Below are 24,265 nucleotides of genomic sequence, written 5' to 3' on the forward strand. Positions count from 1 at the left end.
TAAATGAGTTCAGGCAATGGTGTGGAAGGATGGAGGGGAAAAACAGGATGTACAGATGGCAGAGATTGTGGCTATTTGGCAGCTGGTTTTTTGAAGCTAGTCACTGTTCTGAAAGACCTCAGCCATTTCATCTGAATACCTCCTGAATCCATCCTCAGCTTTCCATCCTTTGTCTGTGATTGATTTGATCTACCTTGATTCATCTGAAAATGATGACAATGATGAAGCGGTAACCATTCAGAGAATTATAGTAAAAATCCTTACAGTAAAAAATGTTCTTGCCTCTCCTTTCTCTATGCTATACTGATCCTGTGTTTTTAAATTGTATGCATTTCTTGAGTTCCTGTATGCACTGCCCCCCTTGTTACATTAATTCTTATGGGAAAAATTGCTTTGATATCTGTTGACCTCAGCTGTTTCATCTATGAGCCTAAGTATTTGCCATAAATCTTTTAGTTTGAGCATCCTTTCAGCCTCTTTCTGAACAGTTACGTTTTCATTGTCGTCAACTTCCTCAGATGAATCAAGACCAATCAAGGGTGAAGGATGAAAAAATGGGGTAATGATGGCAGTTAGAGCAGGATATTAAACAACTGGCAGCAGAACTCTGAGGTAGCAGATAGAGAAGTGATGGAGAACTGAGCATTGCTCCAAGCAGAATTCTTCATCCTAGGTCCAAATTCCCAGCTAGGTCTGAAGGAGAAGCTGAGAAACAGCCTGTTTTGTGTGGGGAAGCTTGTCCTCTTTCCACTCTGTAGATGAATGGTGAACCACTGTATTAACTCTTCCTGGTTCAGTTTTGCCCCAAGCACCCCTTTAGTTTATTACTGTGAACAAAGATTTCAAAGTGAATGTATTAAGAAGTACTGGTTAGTGTTTGATTATATTAATTGCTTTGGATGGCCTTCCTTCCCCCACTGGGCTCTTTCTGACTTGGATCTCTCCCCTTTCCACCTCACCAACATTACAGCAGGTCTGATTTTTTAATCAATATTTCTGATTCTGGCTGTGCTGCATCTCACTTTGCCTGCCTGTTTGGAAAGCAGCTGTGGAGGGATTGTCTTGTGGTCCTGATTTAGTTTTCAAACTGAAAACAGAAGGTGAGGTAATGCTGTGGTCCAGCTGTGAGCAGAAGCCTCTGATCCCCCGCAGCCCTGACAATAACTGCATTTCTAAAGGAGGGGCTCTTCTCTATTTTGACAGGATTGCAGTCCTCAGAGGTGCTTTTCTCCTGCAGTCTGCCTGCTTTTATATTTCTGTTCTTTTATTAAAGGGGTGTAAATATATGGAAGTAATTGAATTGTTATGGCAGCTGGCAATGGAACAGGACCTATTGGATTGATGCTTGGAATCAGTCACTTCTGCCCAGTTGCTTCTCTGGCTGGGGCTGCTCTCACCTCCAGGAGACAAGAGGAAATACAGACAATTCCTTGTAGGAGGCAGCAGCATTCTCTGGGTGTGAGCCCTGGTGGTGGCACTAATTGGATGTTTCCTGGAGTCGAAAGATTTCTCAGTGTGTTTGCTATGGGGGATTTGCAGGCTGGTGCCTATTTTCCTGCCCAGGTGAGTTCTGTTGTGGCACGCAGCAGTTGGAGCACAGGCAGTGTCTCCTGTCCAAGAGCAGGATACACTGCCCAGGTTTCAGGTGTGTGTTAGACTCAGCTTATTGATCAGCTCATCAAACAAGGCACACTGGGAGTTCTTGAGAGGTTCATAGGGAAGGGGGGCACTGGCCACTTCAGTGTATTTGCTCTACTCTGCATGCATCCCACCTAGCAGAGGTGGGAGGGCTGCTTAAACTCCCTGTGCAGGTAAAGGAAAGATGCTCATATGCCAGCTAGGAATTCCTGCCATCTGAATCATCCTCTGGAGATGTCCCTCTCATTTAATAGCTTTGGAGGGAGGTGGCATTCCTAAAATGAGTGTTTCAATAAAGAAACATGATAAATTTGGGCTTTAAAGTCCTGCTTCAGCTAGCACCAGGTTTGCTGTCAAACTTGGGGAGGGGAGGTTATCAGTCCTTTCCCAGTTGCTCCAAATCTTTCTCAGGAATGTGGAGGGCCTACTCTAGGATGATGAACTTCATAGATTAGTTGTTTTCCCTCTATTTTACCTTCTTTACACCCTGGGGATAGTACAGAGTTGACTACTAGGACATGAAAACACCTATGGGGAGGACTTGCAGTAGGCTTAAACTGCAAGCAAGGGAATGATGCTAGATGGTAAGAAAAATTACTGATAAACTCTGAAGTAACAGGAAATATGTGGATCCTTTGCTTTGGAAAAACTTCATTTATTCTTTCTTGTGGGGTTGATTTTGGGGTTTTTTCTTTTCCTTAGTTTGCACTGGCAATGAGCTGCTTTATTCCCAGAACTGCCCAGCTGAGTAGCTCACCTATGAATTATTGAATAGTAAGATAACTGTTTCTCTGCCAAAGGTTAATGCATATAGGATGCTTTTGGGGAAAGAATATCATTGATTGACTGTTAGTGAATGTTTTCATCTAAACTATTTATATGCTGTTAGGAGTGGCGTGTCACTGCCAGACCCATTTGTTACACAGAGGCATGTAATAACAGATGCATGGGTTTGAGGTGACACCTTGTTGTCTTGTAGAAGACAGGCAGAACCTGAGTGAAGCGTTGGTGGTCTGACACTGCTACACATGGGAGGGGTCCCCTCTTGTGGTTATGTGTGTGGGCATGAGAATGAAGGCTGTGCAGATCCTCCCTGGCTGTCATGCTGCTTCACCATGTTATAATTAGCAAACTTGGTTGTGAGCTAGAGAAAATATTTTCATATTACTCTGTGGAAAAAAAATCATCTGAGTTTGGGGTTATGCTGTTGGTCTGGCAGTACTTGAAGGTTTTGAAATGTCTACTCTCATCCTCTATATTTCCCCAATGAATAACTTGGCTGATTGTGTGGTGTATGGGTGGGGGAAGGCTTAGCAGAATGCATTTCACATATAAATGTGTATGTGCTTTCTGTACATGCAGCACCTTTTTCTACTTGTCTTTTTCAGTTAGGGGAGTGAACCGTTTTAAAATGAGATGCTAGAAGGTAAGTGAGGCATGGGAATGAGGTAGCTTTACACTGCAGAAGAATACTTGTCTTTGTAGTGTCTTGTTAGTGTGAATTAATTGGGCAGTGAGTCTGAGTGGAATTCCAGCATGCCTGGGACAGATCTTTTTTTGAAGAGGCATATCTGTGAGGTCTGGAAATTCCCATCCAGTATGGACTTTCTCCAAAGCACTCTGTAAAGCAAGCAAGGGGTCTCATGCATTAATCAACACAGTTCATCATGCAGAAGAGGAAATCCTTTAGTAAATCCCTCTTTATTAACAGGTGAAGACTGTTTGAGCTAATTGGCTTGGAAAGTTCAGGGAAGAGGAAAGCAGAAAAGCTGGTAGTGAATACATTTTATTTGCTCTTCTTCTTTTAAAAGCAGTCAACTAGCACAGAACTAAGCATTCTCTGAGCCCTGCCTCTCCAGACCCTGCACTCCCTTGTCTAGTAGAAAATTTACTAAAACACATTTATTTTCTTTGAAATAACAATATTTGCAACTTGGCTTTCAAGCACTGTGCAAAAACCACACATTTTATCTCTTCATACATGGAGACACTGAAGTGCAAAGGCAAAAGTCATATAAGATAAAAGAATGAGATTTGGCTTTTAGCTGAAACAGGCTCAGCAAGCCTTCCTGGATCTCCCTTCTAACTACTCAATTATATAGCAAACAAGCATATGAGACTGGGCTTGTAAATATGGGTTGGATATTTGTCTCCACATGGAAAACTGTTGATGCCTGATGTGTGCTCCTAGTGTGTGGGGTGTAGGTGCAGTTGCAAGGAACAGAATTGCTCAGCTGTGATTTCCCAGCCTTGTGACAATGAAAGAGCTTCCTTCTTGTTCAGGTAGAGTTCCTGTCTCTCCTGGAGCTGAAACCATGGAGTTTTCTTCCTGCTGTGAGACAAGGGTTGCAGTAGCTTTGCTGTCTGTGATATCTTTATATCCATAACCTTGGTGCCAGGTTATGGGGCTGGGGGTTGGAAAAGGGAGGCATCCTTTGCTGAGGTTACTTTGGTTATCTAGAGAAGATTAGGGAAGACTGCATACAGCAGTCTGCAAAAGGATACCTGGAAGAAATTAAGTGGGTGCTGGATAGAAACATATAGGTCTCATAAGGTCCAAATAGCTGTCTGTGCTGATTTGCTTTCTAGAGAAAGAAATTACTTCCAGTTGTCATTAGCTTCTTCAGGTAATGAGACACAGCTAAGAATTGTAACTAACCACTATGTGCAGTCTTTCATGACAGATTATCTGTGTGTTGTTTGCAATGTCAATCCTACAAATGGTTGGTCAGTTGGGTCTCACCAAGAGATATGGTGAAGACAAAAGTCAGGAGTCCCACTGGTGCTATGATGCATGGCTAAGCTTTGAGGTAGTCAGTCGGTAGTGTGGGATGAGAGCTGCTGAAATTAAGCAGCTTTCTAATCTAGCACAGCTTGCTATTTTCATCACTTGTGTCACGTACTGCACTGTGTAGATTTAAATAAAAATTTAAAGACTGGTTCTGGAGGATAGAGGAGATGTGTTTGTCACAGAAAAGGAAGACCGGGCTGAATGGAAGTACCAGGATATGGGTCCCAATATGGAAAATATAGTGAAGGTGAGGATGAAGGACTCCTGCACTGCTTTTGTCTGATGTCTGTGTGTGTGACCTTGATTAGAGCCTCTTTCTCTTCATGTCTCTCCTTTTCTCCATGACATTGCTTTGCTGGGTGCTCTCTGCAGCAGAGGAAGTGTTGTGGGAAGTAAATTCTTATAGCAAAATAAGAATGTAGCAGTCCATGGCAGCTGCACACACTAGCAGTACAATGCTGGCAGCTCACCACCCACAGAGATGGCTGTTGTCAGCTGTACATGGCTACATGGAGGACAAGGCTGCTTGTGAGTCAGAAAGCAGATTATGAGAGAGCTCCCTAGCTCTGACAACCTTTCAAAAACATGCCAGCATTTGAGATTTTATCAGGTTATGCTATTCACTGTTACCAAATTGCAGTGGGCATGTGTCTTGCATAGTAGTGCTGTTCTGTGATGTCTAGGATTCTCAATTATTGCCTGAACAATTTGTGTGAGGTCTGTTCACACAATGTTCCCCTGTTTTGCAGATCTTGGCTTGTCTTTAAGCTTGTCACTGATTTCTGTGCATGAGTCCACTTCAACAGGATCCTTTCTTTGCCTTTCATCCATACTGGATTGAGCAGCCTCATGACAACATTGCCAGTTTCTAATTTAGGGAAATTGGTTTTTTTCCTGTATTTATCCCATGAACAAAAAGCTTCAAAGTGCATCTCTGCTATCCTGGCTTCATCACTGGTGAAAGAAACATCTTTGCCTTCTCGAGGCATCTGAATTTGATGGGAACCTGCAGCAATCTGACAGCATTGCAAGGGCCAAGTAACACTTGCTGAGCTCTGCCCAAGCAGGACAGCACAATGGCAGTGAAAGAGAGACTGTGGTCTCTCCACTGAGGTCTTCAGCTCTTGTAATGAAAAGTTCTCGTTTAGTTTTACCCTTTCTCAAGGCTAAAAGTGAAACAGACTTAAACCAAGCAGACCATAATGCTAAACTGTGAGAAGGCTCTTCTCACTCACCTAGCAGGATAAGCATCTCCATTCTGGTTATTTCCAGTAAAACTAAGAGAACAAGAGGTTATTGGGACACAAAGCAACACTCCTTGGTGCTTGACATTTCACTGTTGTTCTTCCCTTACCACTGCCCTTCATCACTGTGAACAATGGTAGCTTACCAGCCCTTTGGTGCAGGGCATCTGCTCTGGCTCACAGCAAGGAGCTGCCTGCAGCTCAGCTTTTCTTTAGGGTGCCTGGCACACTGGAGTAGGTTGCCTGTGTTTGGCTCATTGGAATTGCTCCTAACTAGCTAATTCTGCTGCAAAGGCAGACTGCCCTGCCTTGTGTTGTGAAGCAGTGGCATCTTAACAAGGTTGGTGGAGGGCCCTCACTTCAACACTGCCTCTTTAGCCCTTCTATCACTGCTGGTGCCAGCAAGCTCTTCTAGAGTTAAGCTGTGTGCTGAGAGAGAACAGTAATTGTCTGGATTTGTTTGCTGTGTTTCTTGCCAGCGTATCCTGAAGCTCTCTATGTGCACAGAGGTTTTTTTACCTTCTGGAAGCCTAGCAACTTGCTGCCTGCAATGTGGAGGCTGCTTAAAAGAGCACTTCTGATACAGGTGCTGGATTTCAAGGGAGATACAGGAAGGCATTTGAGGAGCCTTTGGAACTGTGCTAAAAATTCACCTTTGGAACTGGGCTAAAAACTTAAAGAGCATTGTAGCAGCATAGAAAGCCAGAATAGCCAAACACAACTTCCTTATAGCAAGCAGAAAAGGTGCTTCCCTGTCAGTGTAAGAAGCACCATGAAAATCATTATCCTTTTTGCAGCTCCCTAAAGGTCTAAGTGCAGGGCTTATATCACAGGTCTCTCCTCCAAGACAGCCCCCATGTCAGGTGTGCTGGAGCTGTTCAGTTCCTAGTTCTGGGAAGCAGCAGCACCAGCTCATTTCAACAAGCTTTCTTTTGCCTTTAAGCCAGAGAGAAAGAACAGAAGCAAAAAAGCTGTGTTGTTAGTGGTGAGGTCTGAATCCCTGCCTTTGTGGTGAGTCTGCCTTTTGTGTGTAATCCCTTGAACAAGTGTGAACTCCCCAGTAGGCATTGGAGGCCAGAGCTGATGTCTGGCTTTGTAATTGCTGTTGACCTTCCTTTGTTTTCATATCCATTGGGAACCTTGGGGAATAACTGACCCTGGTGCAGTTCTCTATCCTTTTTAGTGATGGGATAACATGCTTCTCTCTCCAGAAAACCCAGGAGCTCCAGGACTACCTACAGAGTTAATACTCATTGGGTGTTTTCTAGTGTCAGAGACAAGAGGAGAAAATACAATCAATTTTTAATTGATATACACTTTTAAACATTCCCTTTGCAAGATAGTAACATAGCCCTGGAGCCTGTTCCAGTGCAAATCAAGTAAATCACATTTTTCAGCTGAAGAATATTAAATACCTTCTGCATCCTTGGCTGCCCTACTCTTCCAGTGACCTAAGGAAGCCTCTGGAACATCCTAGCCCTGTTCCTCTGTGACCCTTTACTAGCCCCAGATGCTCCTGCAGTGGGGCCCAGGAGAGCAGTTTCCTTGCAGCACATGTCCTTGCTGGTGGCACTTGGTCCAGTTTCAGACCTTTTCCTCTGTCCCAGCCCCATACCTGGCACAGTTAGATTCAGTGAGGGAAGCTGCTTTCAGACTCCTCTCTCTCCTTCTCAGGAAACAGACTGCTCTGAGTATATCTGAAGTGGCTGTGCCATATTTTCGAGCTTTCTGTTTTTCTTCTCTCCCCTTTTTCTCTTTCTTTTCCCTATATCACCAGATGGCCTAGATTATAATGTGAGACCCCACTGGCTTCAATTAAGGATCAGATGTGACTGAAGAAATGTGATAGCAGCTAGGGATGGAGATGGTACACGCATGGCACTAGGTCTAATCAAACAACTTCTCACATTATTCTCACTGTGAGGTGGGAGACGTGTGAGCCAAAGGCAAGTCAGCACTTGAAGCACTCGCAGAGACACATCCCCAGGAAAGCCATCCATAATGAAATGACCATGCCACTCAGCACGGCAGCCTCAGTTCAGGCAAGGGCTGCTTTCACTCCACCTAAGTGCAGCAAAGGGCCCAAAGACTTAGAGAACAAGGTACCTTGAAAATAATCAGCCACATCAAACAAAGGCTGCCAAGTGGAGTGGATGATTGGGATGATTTTACACAGGATACCCACAGATTCATTTGTGCCTCCTGGAGATGGGACACTGCATGCCCACATATGGGACAGTGCATGCAGCACCTTCATCTGTGGTGAAGATAGAGATGTCACTAGTGTCACAGAGCTGTTTGGTCTTGCTGGAGTCAGGCTATGGGAGGAGAATGGTGTGCCGAAGCCCTTCCCAGCATAGCTCTGTTCAGGGCAGCAGGGATGCAGAGTGACCCATGGTTGTTGGTAGACCTGTGCCTGTGGCACTGCAGATGCTGGGTGCTGCAGGGTTTTGGGCCTGGTTGTGCTTGGCAACTCTATGGACCTTCAGAGGAGGCAGATGATCTGTTGATCTGTAGGGCATGGAAACTGTGGAAGAGCACTTGCTTTGAACCTGGAGAAGGTCAGTTGTGATTGTGCTGAAACTGCTATAAATCAGTTCTCCCTCTTACATTCAGGCTAACTGCTGTTTTGTGTTCAGGAAGCTTTTCTCATTTTAGATGGAAAGCTTCTGTTTATCCCCACGCTGTAATGTTTTAATTAAGAATTTATTGCAAGTGAAACATGTCTATCAGAGACAGTGGGGATTTAAGTCCTCTTTCATTGCATTAAATAAGGAGTACCAAACAGTACCAATCTGACTTTCTCCTTGCTGTGCCTCAACCATGCCCAAATCATGAGGTTCCCATACATTTTTACAAGTGCTAAAGAACTGCAAAAAGCAGTCTCCCTTTGCTAAGGAGGTGAGCACACATCACCATTCCCATTCTCACACTACTGGCAGAGATGCTGACATGGATAGATGTGACTCACCTCCCAACATCAGGGAATTGTTGCTAGAGATAAAAATAGGACCCAGAGTCCCTGTAGTCATTCTGTGATGTGATGTGTTGTATTGATGTATTTGGGAGGGGCCCTCCAAAACCCTTTCAGGTCTGTGGGGAGAGCCAGTGCAGATCCCTCCATCTAAACACGGTGTTCTTGATAACCCTGTCAAACATTGACAAGAAGAAATGACTACTTGGGAACTTACCTGCCTGTTCAGGGAGTGGATTTTATGCTATGTAATAGGACCGGTCATTCTGATTAGATCTGAGGATTGAATCCAAGCTGTGATACAGCTGCTGGTGTTGCACTTCTCACATGAGAGAGCAGAGCTTGGTAGCTCCTCCAAGCAGTGCTCAGTGTGGTATGAGTGCTCGCTAAAGGTTATGCCTACCTCATAAAAGTGGGAGAGAGGTAGAATGTGGCCCCAGCCCAGTCAGAAGTAAATGTCAGACAACTGTTGCTTTTGGTGTGATTGGATCCTGGCTTCAACCCCTTGGAAATCATAGGTACCTGTCTTGTCAGAGGTGGTCGGGGTGACCATGCTGGGTGAGGAAGCTGCTCCCTGATGGCATCCCTGTCTGTTGCTCTGTTGGGTCTCCAGTCCCCCCGGTGGTGGAGCCAGCCTTCCAGGATGTGCGGCAGGGCACGGGGCACAGCGTCACCCTGCGCTGCACCATGCTCAAGGGCAGTCCCATGAAGGTGGCCACCTCCATCTGGCGCTTCAACGGGAGCCTCCTGGCACAGCCCCTGGCAGAGCAGCAGGACTACTCAGAGCTCAAGGTGGACAGCGTCAGCCGGGAGACCAGTGGCAGCTACGAGTGCAGCATTTCCAACGACGTAGGGGTCTCCACCTGCCTCTTCCAGGTGTCTGGTAAGTCACAGAATGCACATCAGAGCAAGCTGTTGGATGGGGTCATGGGAAGCTTGCTCCTCATAAACTGGTGCCACTACAGTGCCTCTATTGTTTCTTCTATGCCCAGCACTATGTTCAGGAGGAATAATTTTCCATAAGCCAGCAGGGAGATCTGTCTCCATCGTTCAGGCAGATGGAGGTGGAGCTGGCTAAGTGCTAGCCCCTGTTAGATTTTAGCAGTGTTTGACCACTTGCAGGACTTAAACTCAAGGCCACAATCAACTTTCAAGATTGGACAACCTGTATCATCAATAAGTATTGACCAAGGGGAAGTGAAAAGCTCTGTACATCCCTCCAACAGGATCCAAAAGGTCTGATTTCCTCTTTAAAAGCAAATGTATAAAGAAAGAAAAACTGTGTTATGTATTCCTGTGCCTCCTCTATGACTCCTGTCTGTCTGTCTCACAGCGCTTTCTAGAAAAAACATGAGCTGGGAATGGTTGCTAGTACACGATTTGCTGCTCACAGTTTTATTTGAAACCATTATCCACTGTAACAGGCCTTCTCTGCAGCACCTGCAACTGCACAGAGGAATGGCAGACTTATTGCATCTAAAAGCGCACATCTGACCTCGCTTCTCCAGCTGATCATTAAATCTGCTTTTCCCATGACCCCAGAACTGACTTGGGCACAATTTTCAAGAAAAGCTTCCCCATGAAGTTGCCTTAATAAGCAATAATTTCAGTCCAGGTTTGAGTCCAGGGCTAATTTGTAATCGTTTTCAAGCCTGGATTTAAAAAAATGAGAATGAGTAACATCCAGAGAGACCTGATTTTGAAGCAGGCCTTTCCTAGGTTTTGGGAAAGCTCAAGTATGCTGTAACTCTGGGATGCTTACAGAAATGGGGGAACCCAAACTACTTCTACTATTTGGGTCCCTTTTCAAGACCTTGTCTCACCCATTGAGATTTCCTGGCTTCTGTCTTGCAGTGAATTTTGCTTGAAAGCTTTGGCCCTCTTTACCCTCTCTACCCTTTTCATATGCTTGTAACTCTCACATCATTAAGTGATAGCAAACCATATCCCTCTATGAGCCATCACAGAAAACTGCATCCCTGTCAAGCCTGGGAATGCTCCCAGGAATTTCTTGCTGGTGGCAGCAACAAATATATATTGGCACCTGGTGTGCCATGCTGTGCCTGAGATAAGATCCCCTCAGCAGAAAGTAGGATTCATGCCTAGAGAGCACTGATCAGGAAAGCAGCAAGCCTTTATTTTTCCTGCATCCCTTCTCCTTTTCCAAGACACTGATTGTAGCTGTTCAACTCCAGACATCTCTGCCTGTGTCCTGGACAGTTACAAATTAATTAGACCTTCTGAGCCTCTAGAGCAACCTGAAAAATATTCCTGTGACTTGACTGCTCTACTTGGACTCAGGATTGCTGGAGTTTTAATTCCCATCAGCCACAGCCTTCCTATCTGAGCAGAGAAAGTGGCATGGTAATTTTTTTTTTTTCTGCTTCTTCACTGTGGAAAAAAATACCATAAACCTTCTTATACAACAGAAAGTGACTAATTTTTGACTATGGGCTGTTCAGGTGCACTGAAAATACAGTACATGTATCTGACCAGGATTGGATCATTTTCTTCTATGGATGAGTGATTAGCTTTCCAAAATGTTTTGGAAGGATAGTGAAACATCCAACCCATTCTTCTTGAGGAATTTATCAGGGCAGCCCATACTGTTCATCACCTGCACCCTCAATAGCCATAAGGTGAAAGAGAGACAGGGATAATCTTCAGCTCTTCCCATCAGCTGAAAGCAAAAGACAGAACTTTCCAGCAGTAGTAAAAGCTTCCAGAAGGAAGTTCTGAAAGTTTTTTGATATGCAGCATTTCTATCAAAAAGCACTTGTTTTTTCTAGCTTCTATCTTGGACTCAATTAATAATGCATTGATATAATGCAAGATGATGATTATCATGAGTTCTGATTTTATTTTGAAATCCATTATAAAGCTTAACTTCCATAGTCAATACAAGTTGAATAAGCAGCAATTAGTCTCGAGGTGGTTCTGAACTTCTTGCTCATGCTAAAATTTAAGTCAATAAAAATATTAAGAGAAAAAGGACTTGGAAATAAATATCAATATTATACATTTGAGTTCATAAAAAATAAACATTGAATCCTGTCAAGCCTAATTATAACCACACGGAATGGCAGGGCTGGTGATTCAAGTGGAAAGGTGCAGAAGACATCCTGAGGAGATGGTGTTTATTCCTGCTCTCCAGCATCCCTTGCTGGCCAGGCATCTTTCTGGTATCTGCTGGTTCAGACTGGACCTGAACTCTTGAGCTTTCATTCAGGTCCAACTCCTGCCTAGCTTAGGACAGAACTTGCCAAAAATTGAAGTTCAGTGGGTGAAATGATCATAATTTCAAATAGAGCAAAACAAGTTGTGGGTAAGACCTCGAGTTGCCTGTGCTCCCTGTGCATTAGTCCTCCAGCTGCTGGGCTGCATGGCAGGAGCCTTTAAATTCTGTTGGTCGTGATTCAGGACAGAAACTGCTGGGGAAATGAAAGTTAATCCCTTGTTCTCTGAACTGTTCATTTTCTCTAGTACATTTTTCCCTTCTGTATTTCCCTTCTCCTGCTGCACTTTGTTTTTAAGGAGAGATGTGGGTTTGAAAAAGACATCTCCACCCCTGCCAAAGCTCCCACTGCTTTTACCCGGGCTGAGGTCAGTGTCCTCTTTGCTGCCGAGTTGACTGTTGCGTTACAAAGAGGCTGGAGCACTGTGTTGCCAAGGCAGGGGAGATGCAGAAGGAGAAAGGTCTCCTTTTTAGTGCCATGGTCTCTGTGTGATAAATAACACTTCTCCTATGACCTACTGGCCAAATGATCTTTCCTTATGGTTTGTTAGCAGGAGTCTCTGTAAAGCAGCAGATGAAACAGGAGAAATGCCAGTTTAAAGCTGTTACTTCAATCTAAACTACAAAGCAAGAGAGAAAAGATTAGAGCTGGTTCCAGTCTGAGAACTGAAGTTGTTCCCACCTTCTCAGATGCTGGTTATGTCTCACTGGTGTTGCAGGGCTGCTAATCCTCCCAACAATTTAGGCTGTGAAAGCAGTAGTGATTCACAGAAAATAGTGGCACATTTGTGCAAAGTAAAGTTGTCCATTTTGTTAGAGGCAGGTCGATAAACTGGGTGAATGGAGCTCTTCTACTCTCACCACGTCTCTTTGTAATTTTTGTTCCACTTGATCCCATTCTTTTACTTTCCTCCCTCTTTCTTCTTTTTTTCCCCTCCAGCAAAAGCTTATAGCCCAGAGTTTTACTATGACACTCCCAGCCCCACCTTGAGCCAGAAGCAATCCAAGAATTACTCTTACATCTTGCAGTGGACCCAGAAGGAGCCTGATGCTGTGGATCCCATCCTTAAGTACCGCCTGGAAGTCCGGCAGGTAAGGTCTGCTCTCCTGGAGCCCCAGCATATGGCCTTTCAAGAGGCAATTACATCAATGTTTCCTTGCTGATTAAGAGCTGCAAGTGATGAAATTGGCAGATCCTGAGGCTCTTGCACTTTCCCCACTGAATGGAAGAGACAGGCCAAGTGCACAACTCAGTGTTCACTTTGGGGCTCTGGGGCTGGGTACAGTCAAGGTCTTTCAAAGCCCTGCAGCCCCCATTGGGCTGTTCATGCTCAGTGTTTGGAATGGGGTTTTAGTGAGAACAATGCCTTATAGTCAGTAGTTGGTGGTGTAGATTTTGTAGGCCAAAGATTCAAACGAGTGGAATTCCATCCTCCTCACTCGTATGAAAAAAGGGAATAAGCTGAAGAGCTCTCCAGGCAGAAACTGAAGGAAAAAGTCGATGTCTGTTTGTGTTGCAGAAGGGCTTTCATCCTATCACACTAACTAAGCTATTTGGACTGTATGAACTCTGCAGGTGAAGTGAAGTGGGTTTCAAGGTTTGTGAGTTTGAAGGAAAAATCATACTGGGGGCTGGGGGCTGGGGGTAGAGAACTGAGTGAAATCTGAAGACATCACTGGTTGCAGAAGGTTAGGGAAAAGAGTTTGATGTTTTTAAAGAGCACATTATCTTAGCAGGATTGCAAGGTGCTTTCATCCACGCCCAGCAAAGCACCTGCATTCAACATTTTTTGAAAAATGGGGACACATAAACTTGGTTGTTCGTGCCATTCAGTGGTGGCTGAGAAGCAAATGAATTTTTCAAGGAAAATTTTGTTTACTGTAGATAGAAAACAAAATAATTAAAAAGATTCAAGTGTCTCTTTCCTCTAGTTCTGCACAGTAGGTTCCAGTTTTATGTCTCCATTTGATTGTGAGCTCTCTGGGGTTGGACAGCCTTTGTTTGTTACTCACACCGTATGGAGCACATTGTCAGTACTTAATAATAATACAGGACCTGGGGGAGCCTCTAATAATGAAGGCAGTTTGTCAGAGTAGATCTTCCCTCTGAGCCAAGTTTTGCTATTATCAGCACTGCAACTCAATGAACAAATGTGTGGGTTTTATCTTTCTCCAATACATTGAGTTTTTTTCCTTTTTGTACAGTGTCTAAAAGTAATCTTGTTCTATCCTTCATTGAGCTCCTACTAAAAGGGATCAAGAAAAGGGAAAATCACTTTTCTACTTTAAGTTATGACATGGAGGGGCCTGTGTGCCATGCAAATTTAAACACACACCCAGTTTGGTTCATAACCCATTGGTTACTGCTGTTACTGTTTTGCAGCATCACAACATAGCTGTGACTATTGAGTGTTGTGTTTTAGAGGAGCATGATACTGAGACCCTGCTGTAGCTCAGTCATATGTATGGGAAAGCTCTTAGAAATGGCTACAGGCATCATCATGGTGGCCTGGGACTGAATAAGGAAAGGCAGAGAGACGAGGAGAGAGGGAAGCTTTGTTCCCACTTCTGTCAAGCACAAGAAGGAAACCCTTTGTTTTGATGCTGCTGTAAAAAATGAGCCCTGCCCCGGCTGAAACTAAGACACATTGGAAAAGGTTTTCATGGTATTGCCTCCTCCTGGCTTTTGTCCAATGAAAACACTTGCATTTCATGGTGAGGTCTCCACCTCCATGAGCCATATTGAGGTCTTATGGAGCCCTTTTCATTTCCTTGTCCCAGAGGATCACATCCCCTCTCACATCCAGCCTGCTGTTTCCCTCTGTTCATGTGCTGCCTTCCCAGTATTTTCGCTGTGATGTCTCACTTGGCTCCAAGCAGCCTTGTGACACCTTCTGACCTTTCTCTCCTTCCCTGGCTCCATCACCCTCTCCCATGTCCTGCAGATTCTGCTGCTTTATTGCACCTTCTGTTCTGTGCTGGGGCCCCTGGACTATGCTGTGCATCCTTCTGTTCCATTGTTGGACTGCAAAACATAGTGGCCTTAGTGAATATAACTGAAAAGCTCAAAAGCCTAAAAGTGTTACTGACTGGAGAGCTCTTAAGAAAGGGGATTTGTCTGCCTGAGTGTGGAGCTGCTGTTTGCCTGTGCACACTCCTGGATATGCTGGCTTTCTAGGCACTAGCTGTGGTGGCACAAAAATCCTCCTAGAGAGCTTGGATTGAAGTGGAATATTCTCCTTAGGTGAAACGGGCCTTACACATGGCCAGACACAACTGGTCTATTGCCAGCATCAAGCTGGGGAAAGCTTACCCAGCCAGCCAGCTTAATTTCTCCCCCAGTCCTGGGAGCTCTGCAGCCTCAGTGGCCATGGCAGGGGTCTTCAGGATGAGTGAATGTGGTAGCTTGCAGTCTTGGGTAGGTAAGGGGCTGTCAGGGGGAAGAGGGGATGAAAAGAGGAGAATTAACTCTTGCTAAGCTGGAATCTAAAAGGTAACCACCTGGAATGCCCAGTGGTTGCAATTTAGTTTGCAGGTTTTCATTTCACACTCCCTGGTTTGCTCAAGGAGCTCTTGGCATATGTAATATGAAGATCCCCAAGTAGCAGGATGCTTTTCAAGGCACCTGGGAATTCTTGAATTAAATTTGCTTGCTGCAGCTGCTGAAAATGGGGCTGGGTGAGAGTCAGAGTGCCTCTTATTAATTGGCTGGCACCATGCCTCCTCCAATTCTTCCTGTTCAGAAGCTTCCTAGGATATTACTGGGGGCATTGCAAGCAGTCTGGAGGAATTTGGTTTCCTAAGCAATGTGTGGGGGTTCCCAGCAAGATGGGCAGAGGCATTTCCATCAGAGCTGATTGTTCCCAGTGCTGCAGAGCAGGCTGAGTGGCACAACAGACACACTAGTTCCAGTAGAATAAGAATTAACTTATGATTAAAACCAACCTTGACAGCTTGGAGTCACTGACCCAGGAAAGTGCATATGATACCAATTTAGAGCAAGCTTCTTGTGAAGCCTCTACTCTATGTCTTGGCAAGGAGGCTGTAATTTCCTGGAGGGCATCGTTCAGGTGGGCATAGGCAGTGGCATTGCTGAGCGACAATTCAGAGGGGAAAACATGTCCAACAAAGAACAGTGGGGGACTCGCAGCCATCTGTCCTGACATCTTTGGAGGGTTTTTCCTTTTTTTGCTGCAAGACAATGGATCCAAATGCCAACTACCTTACTTCACATTAGCCAGTGACCTCAATGAAGTCACAGCCTTGGGTGGTTTGGTTGTGGGCAGATGCCACAAGGCTTTTGGGGTCCTTGTTTGGTCAAATTTTTTTCTTCCACGTATTCTTGCAGTGTAGAAAAAGCTCTGAAGTACTGCATTCGAAACTGAAAATGATTTTCATTGCTTGGAGATTCAAAGCAGCCTCCCCAAACCAGATCTTTGCTTAAAAAATAAAAAGCCTTTTAAGTTGCTTGTTTCTCTCTGTGTATTTTACACCCGTCCCAGGGCACTGCTCTAACATTAAAGAGAAATGAAAAGCCATCTAATACTGCAAGCAGGTTGCATCATGGAAGAAAGATCTAAGCTGTGCCGGTGGTTATGGTTTTGGGGGATAGTGGCAGAATAACTGTGCACTTAATGAGCTGGAACCCATCTGTGACCTGAGGCTGCAAGAGAAAGAGGAAGGAGAAGCTTTTGGTGCAGTAGGAAAGTTTAATCTTCATTGTTCCCCTCAAGGCAACCTGAGGCTGCTCTCTCCTCTGTACCTTCTCATACACAGGCTCAGGCCAGAACTCGGCCAGCGTAATATATTCCTGCCTTTCCCCTCCTCAGAGCAGGCTGAGTCTACATGCCAGACAGATCCCTGAAATTTGCACTGGGCCAGGCCCCAGACTCATTTGCTAAATTAACTTCCCGGGTTGTCACTTGGGATTAATTCCTGTCACGGAGACTGTCTAATGAGACTGGCCCTGTGCAATGCCTGACCGATTGTATGGTCTCTCTTTGTTTGTACTTCCATCCTCTCCATGTTGGATAAACATTCCCTGCTGTCTACAAAACTCATCTTGGCTTGGAAGCCGTCTGCCACTTGCTTCATCAGCCAGCCAGAGCAGCATTAATGAGAGCTGCAGCAGTGGGGAGCCTGCATACCATGTGGGGAGGTGACAGATAACAGAGCTGTTGGGACAGACATAGGACAGGGGTGTTGGCAGGAATTTAATGACTGTGATTAGAGTGGAAGGTTGACTCCACTGATGGCCATCCCAACACAGCAGGAGAGGTTTTGTGCCGAGGCCCAGGGACAGTGGGTCTGTATCACTTCATTTCTGCCTCTGAGCTGGCAGTGTCTGTCTACTGAAGCCTGCAGGCTCCATCGGCTCCCAGAGCTGGCCACCCCTCTGAGGGCAGGGAAGTCTCTCCCTTGCTGAGCTCTGAGCAGGGGTGGTACTGCACAAAAGGAAGGATGAACCAGCAGTGCACCCACCCACACTTTCCCATGAGTGTTTGCTTGAGAATGCCTTTGGGTCTCAGATTAGAAAATGCTGTGACTGCAGAAAGGGGATGTACTTGGGCAGTGGTGGCTCTTGCAGCAGCCCAGGCACGTATCCTGGGAGGTGAACAAAATTCCTTTTCTTCTGCACATGCAACCATGGCTTCAGGCAAAGATTGGAAAATGAGCAGCTGGGGATTGCCCGGGGGCTGTACCTTGGAGCAAGGGGTGTACCTTGGAGCAAGGCTTGGTGAGGAGGCAGCTCTGCACAAGGCAGAGTTCAGGGTGGCCAAACTCGCTTTACAAAGGCTCTGACATTTTGCTGGTTCCACAGCACAATGCTGCCATTGCCATGGCAACTGCTGCAGACCAAGTTGGGTCCACAGCCCTCATCCCAAGGCTCTATAGTGCACTGTGGCCCACTGGCCCCATCCTGTGCATTCTTACAGTAGTATTGCAGTGAGGTTTTCAGCTGGGGGATGCTGCAAGAGCTGAGGAGGTGATATCTGACTTAGGACTTAGCTAAAAAGCTGTCAGGGCTATGCTAGTTTTCCTACTAGAAAATGAAAAGCTTAAAGAAGAGTTGCAGCTTGTGAGCTAGGGAGGTATCCATCCTGCTCTGGATAAAATGTGCTCTGTGATGCACTGGCCTGGTGTCACCTGGAAAAAGGGAATGTGGTGCCACATCCACAAAAAAATCCTCCAGTTGACAGGGTGCTTAATTGGACAGTTCGGTGTCCAGGGCAGGACACAGACAGGGCACATGGAACAGGGATGTGTGAGTCCCTTTACCTAGAGCATCACAGTCACAGCTGGCTGCAACCAGGAAGGGAGAGTGGCTTTTTTTGAAGCAGCACATGGTGGCCTTGTCTGCATGTGAGATGCTGTGCAGACTGAAATACTCATGGGGTGTGACAAACCACACCCCTTTACTGTTCATCATTGCACTTGATACAGTCTCTGCTGGTCCTCTCTCACTGGTCTTAGGACTGGGGACTCCAGTCACTTGGCTTCACAGTGTTTGCCCAGCACTGAATCTCAAAGCAGACCTTCTGTTACAGGATGGCTTATAAGTCACATCTGTCAGAAAGCTTTTCTAGTCCTCTCTTCTTTTTTTGTCTACCTTGTCTGCCAGTTTGATGTTTGATCACAGGCTGCTGTCATATGGGATGTCAAATCAACACAATTCCATCTACCTTCAGAACCATACTCTGTAGTGGAAAAAGGTTGGGTTTTTTTAGCTCTAACTATCCTATCTCCCTACTGATGCTGTTTTGTTTTTTTTTATTTCAACTTTTGTTCAGGCAGTGAGAATAGGCAGATTATATCTGTGCTCTCAAGACATTGCATTCAGTTGTGTTAGTGGCCTACATGATGCTGGGCAGGATTCGTCCCTTAGGAAGAGGTGTAAAAGGATGCAGAAATAAGCCAGTGCCAGTGAGAAGTGTGCTTGGTGGATGGTTTGAACAGCCATCATGATGGAAAGACAAGGAAATTAAGAAAGGGGAGAGGAGGCACTGCCTTTCTAGGCTGCAGAGGAGGAGGGGTTTGGGACTGAGTGTCAGCCACATGCCAGTGGAAGGAGAGATGGCTGATCAATAACAAATGGTGGACAAGCAGTCCTTGAAGCTTAATAAGATTGCTGTGCAGGACCTGGAAATGAAGCAGTGACTTTGCCACAGGTGTGTGGGAGTGAAGACAGCAGGATCTTACCTCAGCTGTGCTCTCTGCTGTTTGGAAATGGCACACACCATCAGTCATTGTAGATGATAGCACATTGAGCCATCTCTCTTTTTGTCCCTAGCAATCTGTCACAGAAGATGCTGCTAGAACAAGGCCTTCTCTACCTCTGTTATAAGGGAAGATCCCAGGATAGCTGAATGTTTAGTGGGGGTGGAAACAAAGAGCTTTTTCCACGTTTCACGTTTGTACTCTGTGTTGGCTAAGTCAACAACAGCAGAGCCTCCACCAGCACAAAGGAAGGGAGTTTTTCCCTGGCCATTACTCACTGCAGGTGGAGTTGTCTGGCTGGCCATTGCTGCTGTTGGCTCTGTCAGCCAGAGGATCAGAGTGTTTTCTACAAGGGTGGCCAGGACAGCTTGGCACAGGCCTGACCAGCACTGGTGGATCAGGTGTAATTTCAGTGGGAATGACTGGTAGCCATGGGATAAAGTTTCCCCCTTTGGTAGTCTAACAGTTTCCAATGCCACAATTGGGACTTCTTCCCTTTGCCCATGAGATCTTAGCAAATGAACTACTGAATTAGTTTGATTAATTCTGTCTTTTTGCATTCACAAATTGTTCTTCAGTATGATACATGGTTTTCCTGAACTGGTTTTCCCTAGTCCACAGGTCATTTGTAATCAGTTAGTTGGGAAAATTAGTAATATGAACAGTGGCAGATTAATTGTGCTTCAGTCTTAAGGTATCATTTCTCTTCTGTGATTATTGAAAGTAAGTAAAGTGTAGTTGTTTGACCTTGGCTGGATGCCAGTTGCCCACCAAACTGCTCTGTCATTCTCCCCTCCTCAGCAGGACAGGGGGAGAGAAAATAAGATTGAAAAAACCACATGAGTCAAGATAAAGTCAGTTTAATAACCAATATCTAAGGCCATGTGCAGAAGCAAAGGAAAACAATTTATTCTCTACTTCCCATCAGCAAACAATGTCCAGTCACTTTTTGGGAAGCAGGTCTTCAGTACATGTAGCAGTTGCTCTGGAAGACAAATGTCACAGTCGTACTTTCATATCCCTTTGGTCAATTTGAATCAGCAGTCCTGGATATGACGTCCCCTCCCAAGATCTTCCCAACCCCAGCCTACTGGAGAGGGGAGAGTGTTGGAGAGATAGCACTGGTGCTGTAGGGAAAACACAGCACTGGTGCTGTGTAGCCAAAACACTGTTGTGTTATCAAGTTCATACTAGCTATCCACATAAAGCACAGCATTGTGAGGGCTTCTATTGGGAAAATTCCCTCTGTCTCAGCCAGATCCAAAGTGTAAGGTAACCTGCCCAAAACAGGGTAGCTGACAGTGTTACAAGGTGCATGAGAGAGATTTTGTCTTAATATTAACTTTTGAAAGGACTGCTCCTAATGCCATTCAAGTACTTAACTGGGCAAGAGGGGAAAGCAGGATATTGTTTAGCTTTCCTACTACAAGGGAATATTTCCAGCACATGTCCCAGTCTTATCTGTGTTCAGAACAGTTACAGTGACTGAGAAAAGCAATTCAAATAATCTTGTCGGAAAGGCCCATAGGATCTTAAAACACACCTAGAAGGAACATCTCATGTCTTTCTAGCTGCTAACGCCACTGTTCAGTGTTCATTTTGGGCAAGAAAAATGTGAGAGAAGATATAATCAGATTCCCCAAACCAATAGACCCCTCATAGCAGCTTTGCAGGACACAGATGTTGTTTCCACTGTGCTTGTTCATATCTAGCAGGCTCTTGGCTTGCATTTTCAAAGCTGAGTACAGAATGAAAAATGCTTGCCAGGTATCAAAGTCAGTCCTTTTTGTGCGTCTCTTATCCACACTCCTTTGGTGGTTCAAGGGATACATCCTATTACTGAGTCTTTCTCAAAGTCCCTGTTGATAGGTTGTGATGTGGCTTCCCCCTGTTTACTCTGCTCACCTGTTATTTTCAGTAGTCAGTCCTACTGCTTCACCATCTTTTCTTTGTGGACCTTTGTGCCTTTTCCTACACCCCTTCCTATTTCTACCTCTTCTTTCTTTAGTTTCTGCTTCCTTATCTCAGTTTTGTTCATGTTTTTGTTCCTTTTTTCCCCTGGCTCTCACTTCCTAGAACACATCAGAGATAAGACTTTGTGAGATGGAAGGAGTAGGCACTAGATGGATGGTTTAGCTGTGGATCATACAGAAATGAAGTGGGCAGCATGGAGCAATATGAAGGGCTTTATGGGTCTTCCTGCATATCCTGTGCTGCCTCTGCCTCTTCTTTATAGACAGCCTAGAGGCTGTCTACAAAGAATAATACTTATGAATGATACTTACCTACAAACCTTCATTACAGGTACCAGACTGGAAAGTCTAGAATCACAAAAAAAGCTATTCCTGCTCCAGGAAGCATCAGCCCCATCCTTTATTAGTTGTTTTCAAGGGTGAAGGTGCCCTAACAGAGGGCTCTGCCAGGGTGTGAAGAGAACCAAAGAAATGAAGCTCCTGTTTATGGAGCATGTCCTGCTTGGAAGTTACACCCATATTATAGGCAAAGTGGCTCAGAGCTCAACCTAACTGCAGCTGGGCAGATTTGGGCTGTGCAGAGCCTGATTACATTTTTTTCTTGGAGCCAGAAGTGTTGACAGCACAGTGCATAGACACATGCATGGGTCTGGCTGCAAGCAGCCAGTGTGTCCAGTGCAAGGAAATTGGTAGAAGACTGTGCTTACTAATGTAGGGGTGGGTATAAAGCTGGATCCAGTAAGGCACTGAGCAATGCTGATTTTCAGATGTGAGGCTCAAAATAATCTGGAACTATTGTTCTCTTCAAGAGGGAGATGTGGAGGAACATGAGAGATATTGTCTCTTACCCAGCTCCTGCCCATGCAATAGACAGAGAGGTGATTTCAGGTTCTGCTGTGCACAGTCAAGAGTCAGTACAGGGTAGGAACTTGCAATAAGAGTAGAGAGCTTCCAGTCTGAAACAGAAGGACTGCATGTGCCCTCAGGGTTGAAAATAAGGCTGTGAGGCAGTAGAAGAGAGGCTCAGTTAAGGCTTGTGCTTGACTGCCTCTCTGACAGAGTCAAGGCTAGGTCTGTTCTTCCTTAGACCAGGGAACATATGTTAATAAAATACATATTGCTTTCTGATCAGATCCTAATGAAAGACATTATTGAAAAGTGTCGAACAAGCACTTACAGTAATTCATGACAGCACCAATTTGGCTTCTCTAGGAAGCCATAAACTGCTGCTCTTGGCATCTAATGAGGATGGGCAGCTGATTGCCTGTGCAGGAGGAAGAGAGAGAGACTGACTCCCAGCCTTGATGGCTCCAGCTGTCCTCAGAAGCCACTGAAGGTTGCAGTTGCTTCTCTCTCTGGGAGTTGGGAATATATCAGCCGACAAACTGGGCCTCCTGACAAAGGACAGTTCAGTACAAAAAGCTTCCAGGACTCCTCATTCAGACTGAATAATGGATTTTGTTTGGGCATCCATCCTTGCTTAATCCCAGGATTTTAGCCTGTGTGCTTGCCTGATCAAAAACATAGGTATGAATTTCAGTTCACCAATGTGCTTGTCTGGGAAATGCCAGCTTTGTGCTTGCAATGTGATTATTTGTTCTGGAAACCCATTAGAAGTAATGGTTATCAAGCAAGAAAAATGAAATAAATCCAACTTTAAACTTACCTTACCCTTTAATTGATGAGGTTAATGCTTGACATAATTTCCATCCAAGATGGTGACTAAGTACTAACCAAAGAAAATTTAATGTGAAAGGCAGAGAAAGTTTGATGAGAGATTATAAAGAAGCATCACAATGACTATCTTCATATCCAAACCAATTTCTTCACTACCCAAAATTTACCCAAATAGTTTTTCCAGAGTAGGCAGGCATCTTCTCTGCAGCTGATATGAGCCAGAGTTCAGAATCCCCTATTAGGATTGTGCTCCTGAAATTTTGTGCAGCTGACACCAGGCTGGGAGACAAAGCCACTTTGGTGAAGGATTAGGAAGGATTGGAAGCAAGATCTGAAAGACAGAAAATTATTTGAGAGTGGTTCTGGTGGGATGAAATGCAGTAGTTCAAAGGCAGGTGCTGCAGGCTGGGAGCTCATCTTTGGAAGATGAATGCAGTGAGCAAGTGAGTTGACTTCAAGGAGCTGCTGAAAAGATGCAGGCATGAGAAAGGGCAAATGTACTCCTAGATGATGCATCCTATATGCAGGCCAGGGCACCGAATTCCAGCAAGTGAGATCATCATGCAGAAAAACATTGTAGAGTCAATCCTGGAAAGTGAGAGACTGTGTTACAAGAGCAGTCACAGAGTGCTCAGCCCACTCAGCCCAGCAAAGCAAAGGCTGAGAGGTGATGAGATTCCTGTCTGTAAATCATCAGGGGGTCAAACAGCAGGGAGGGAAAAGAGCCACTGAAGCTAAAGGACACTACTGGCACAAGATAACTGGGTGCAAGCTGCATGTGAATAAATTTAGTCTAGAAATGAGAACATTAAGGAAGTCAGGCTCTGGAACAGATGTCCAGGGGAGGAGCAGGCCTAAAAGGAAGACTTTTAAGATAAGATGGGATACATACATAATTAATAAGCAGAGGTAGCCCCTCTGGTGACAGGGGACTGGACCCTGTCAGCCAGGAGTGTACGTCCCCTGCTGTGTCCTAGATTGTAGCCAAGTTTTGCCCTTCTCTGAACTCTGGGAGCAAAGGGGGTTTATCCCTCTGCCAAAATAGAGAGATCAAGCATACAATTCATGGTGTTCAAAAGGAATGTCAAAGACATCTTCCTCTGCTCTGCTCTGCTCTGTGGTGCCAAGGTGACATCAAGGATCACAGTCTCAATCCACTGCTGTGTGTCAGAGTGAATAGGAAAAAGGGGAAAGGAAGGGTGTCATGGTTTGACACTGGCACAATGCCAGTGCCTCTATGAAAATGTGATCTTTACCTTGAATGCTGTGAAGTGGAACTTAGAATAGAGCAAAGCAGGCGCAAGCTTAATAACAGGAAAAAAACTTTATTAAACTACTACTACTAAAGAAAAGAGAAAACTAAAGAAGGGGGGAAAAAAACCACACAAAGATTAAATGAAAACCTTGCAAAACATTCCTCCCCCCACCACCCAACTCCAACAAACCACAGTGAGACACAATCTGGACCCCAATCAGGTTTCCACCCTCCAAGCAATCGATACTCAGTCCATCGAG

The 24,265-nt window shown here is 45.0% G+C and overlaps 1 protein-coding gene across 2 annotated transcripts in view; it reads left to right on the forward strand.

The window, feature by feature from the left end:
* MDGA1 (MAM domain containing glycosylphosphatidylinositol anchor 1) overlaps window positions 1-24,265 on the forward strand; it is a 188,689-nt gene that overhangs the window by 81,695 nt on the left and 82,729 nt on the right. For both annotated transcript variants that reach the window (XM_021550432.2, XM_021550430.2), the window contains exons 9-10: window positions 9,261-9,530; window positions 12,823-12,974. In XM_021550432.2, coding sequence (XP_021406107.1) covers window positions 9,261-9,530; window positions 12,823-12,974 — 422 coding nt within the window. The remainder of the gene's footprint in view (window positions 1-9,260; window positions 9,531-12,822; window positions 12,975-24,265) is intronic.

The sequence above is a fragment of the Lonchura striata genome, chromosome 3 (assembly GCF_046129695.1).
Source record: "Lonchura striata isolate bLonStr1 chromosome 3, bLonStr1.mat, whole genome shotgun sequence".
NCBI lineage: Eukaryota > Metazoa > Chordata > Aves > Passeriformes > Estrildidae > Lonchura > Lonchura striata.